Below are 1,607 nucleotides of genomic sequence, written 5' to 3'. Positions count from 1 at the left end.
AAAATTCAACTATAAAATCCATCAGAGGTTTCTGAAGAACATCAAAGTCCTCTTATTTAGGAAAGGATACAATCAGATTTTTCTGAAAAATAGAAGTTGGCAAAAAATAGAAACACTCTATTCTTCCATCTTATTCACTCAGGTGGATACCTCAACAGGCTACTAAATGCCAAAATTATATGCAAAAAAGAGTCTTTTTATACAATTAAGATAGATAGCAATGCTATATTACATTTGCTGTACTACAGCTGCCTGATTAAAAGCATAAATAACTGGGAAATTGTTAAGGCTGCAACTTATTTAGCTCATGTTCTGACTGAAGACTTAATTCAACCAGGCTGCACACCTTAAAGCATTTTTATTACTTTTTCTGGTCAGCAGCAGTTGAATAATGAGTTTTAGGTTGTAACACAAGAATTACACAGAAGGATTCCTAAAGAAAAGTGAACAGTGCTGAAATACTTCCAATGATTTCTTTTAGAATTTAGATACTATGATATTATGTTAATAGATTTTTTAAAAACACAGCAGAATCTTACCCGTTTCCAGGTCGCTAACAGCTGTTTGTCAGACATCTGTTCTGGGTAATCAGCAATTGCAAAGACACAACCCAGGAGGAAATACTCTTCTGGAACTGGAATAGTTTGGTACATAAAAGAACAAACAATTAAATACTTACAAGTCAGAAGAGTTCATCTCAGAATATATTTGCTACGCTAACCTTTTCCTATTACCAGGTTATTAACGTTATTCAATTTGGAAGGAAATCTTTCTGGGAAAAAGTATAGATCCAAAATTTCAAAGCTGAAAGCCTTGAAGGCACAGTTCAGCCCAGGGTTTGGAATTGCCCTGGGTGTATTTTTTCTAGGACGAAGCAGGGCTAAAGGGGCAGGAGGAAGGATCACCAAAAGGAGCACATAAGACAACTTCCTGTTTTACAAAGATCAGCTATGAATAGCCGAAGCAATCAAAAATCTTTCAGTTCTACTAGTATGGATAAACTTCAACGCAAGGTAGGACAACCTTCTGAAACTGAATGTTGATTAATTTATTAGTATTTTCAAAGTTTTAGGTGTCTTTCCAGCTGTTACGCTGTTTGAAAGCTTCCCCTTTCCCCACTTCCAAAGGAAACAAAAATTAAAACAATTATGGTATGCAAAGACTAGCACTGTTCTGACAGCATAATTTATGTGCTCATGGCATCAAGTATATATTAAAAAAGAGAAGATTCTCAGCACTCTCATGATACTCAGACTGCTGGATCATCCTTAGATATCATTTGAGTATTTGCCTAAAAATTAGTTAGACAGGTTCTGAGGCATGAACGGCATTTCTTACAACCCCATCCTGTCAACACAGCATTACTCTTTCTAACCCACTTCATGTCATTAGCCACTTTTTCCAGGATCAGAAGGCAATAATTACTAACTCTCCACAGCTGGATCGTGCCCAAAGAGCGGCTGCTGCTGCAGTTGTTGCTGCTGGTGGTGTTGCTGCTGCTGGGCTGCAACTGGATGCTGCAGTGCTTGAGGTGTCTGAGTTAAGTGTTGTGTTGCCTGGTTCTGCATTTGCTGTTGCTGATGCTGTTGGTGCAGTCGCTGTAAGTG

At 37.8% G+C, this 1,607-nt stretch overlaps 1 protein-coding gene across 1 annotated transcript in view; it reads right to left on the bottom strand.

Moving 5' to 3' along the window:
- The window catches only part of PAXIP1 (PAX interacting (with transcription-activation domain) protein 1), a gene marked incomplete at its 5' end in the record, with an annotated part of 28,162 nt that overhangs the window by 12,441 nt on the left and 14,114 nt on the right, over positions 1-1,607 (bottom strand). Inside the window, 2 exon segments of the mRNA XM_009077448.1 lie at positions 540-634; positions 1,430-1,607. The exon segment at positions 1,430-1,607 is cut by the window's right edge and continues 21 nt beyond it. Coding sequence (XP_009075696.1) covers positions 540-634; positions 1,430-1,607 — 273 coding nt within the window.

The sequence above is a fragment of the Acanthisitta chloris genome, unplaced genomic scaffold (genome assembly GCF_000695815.1).
Source record: "Acanthisitta chloris isolate BGI_N310 unplaced genomic scaffold, ASM69581v1 scaffold11096, whole genome shotgun sequence".
NCBI lineage: Eukaryota > Metazoa > Chordata > Aves > Passeriformes > Acanthisittidae > Acanthisitta > Acanthisitta chloris.
Note: the sequence above shows the minus strand (reverse complement) of the source record. Positions and strands in the feature narration are given on the sequence as shown.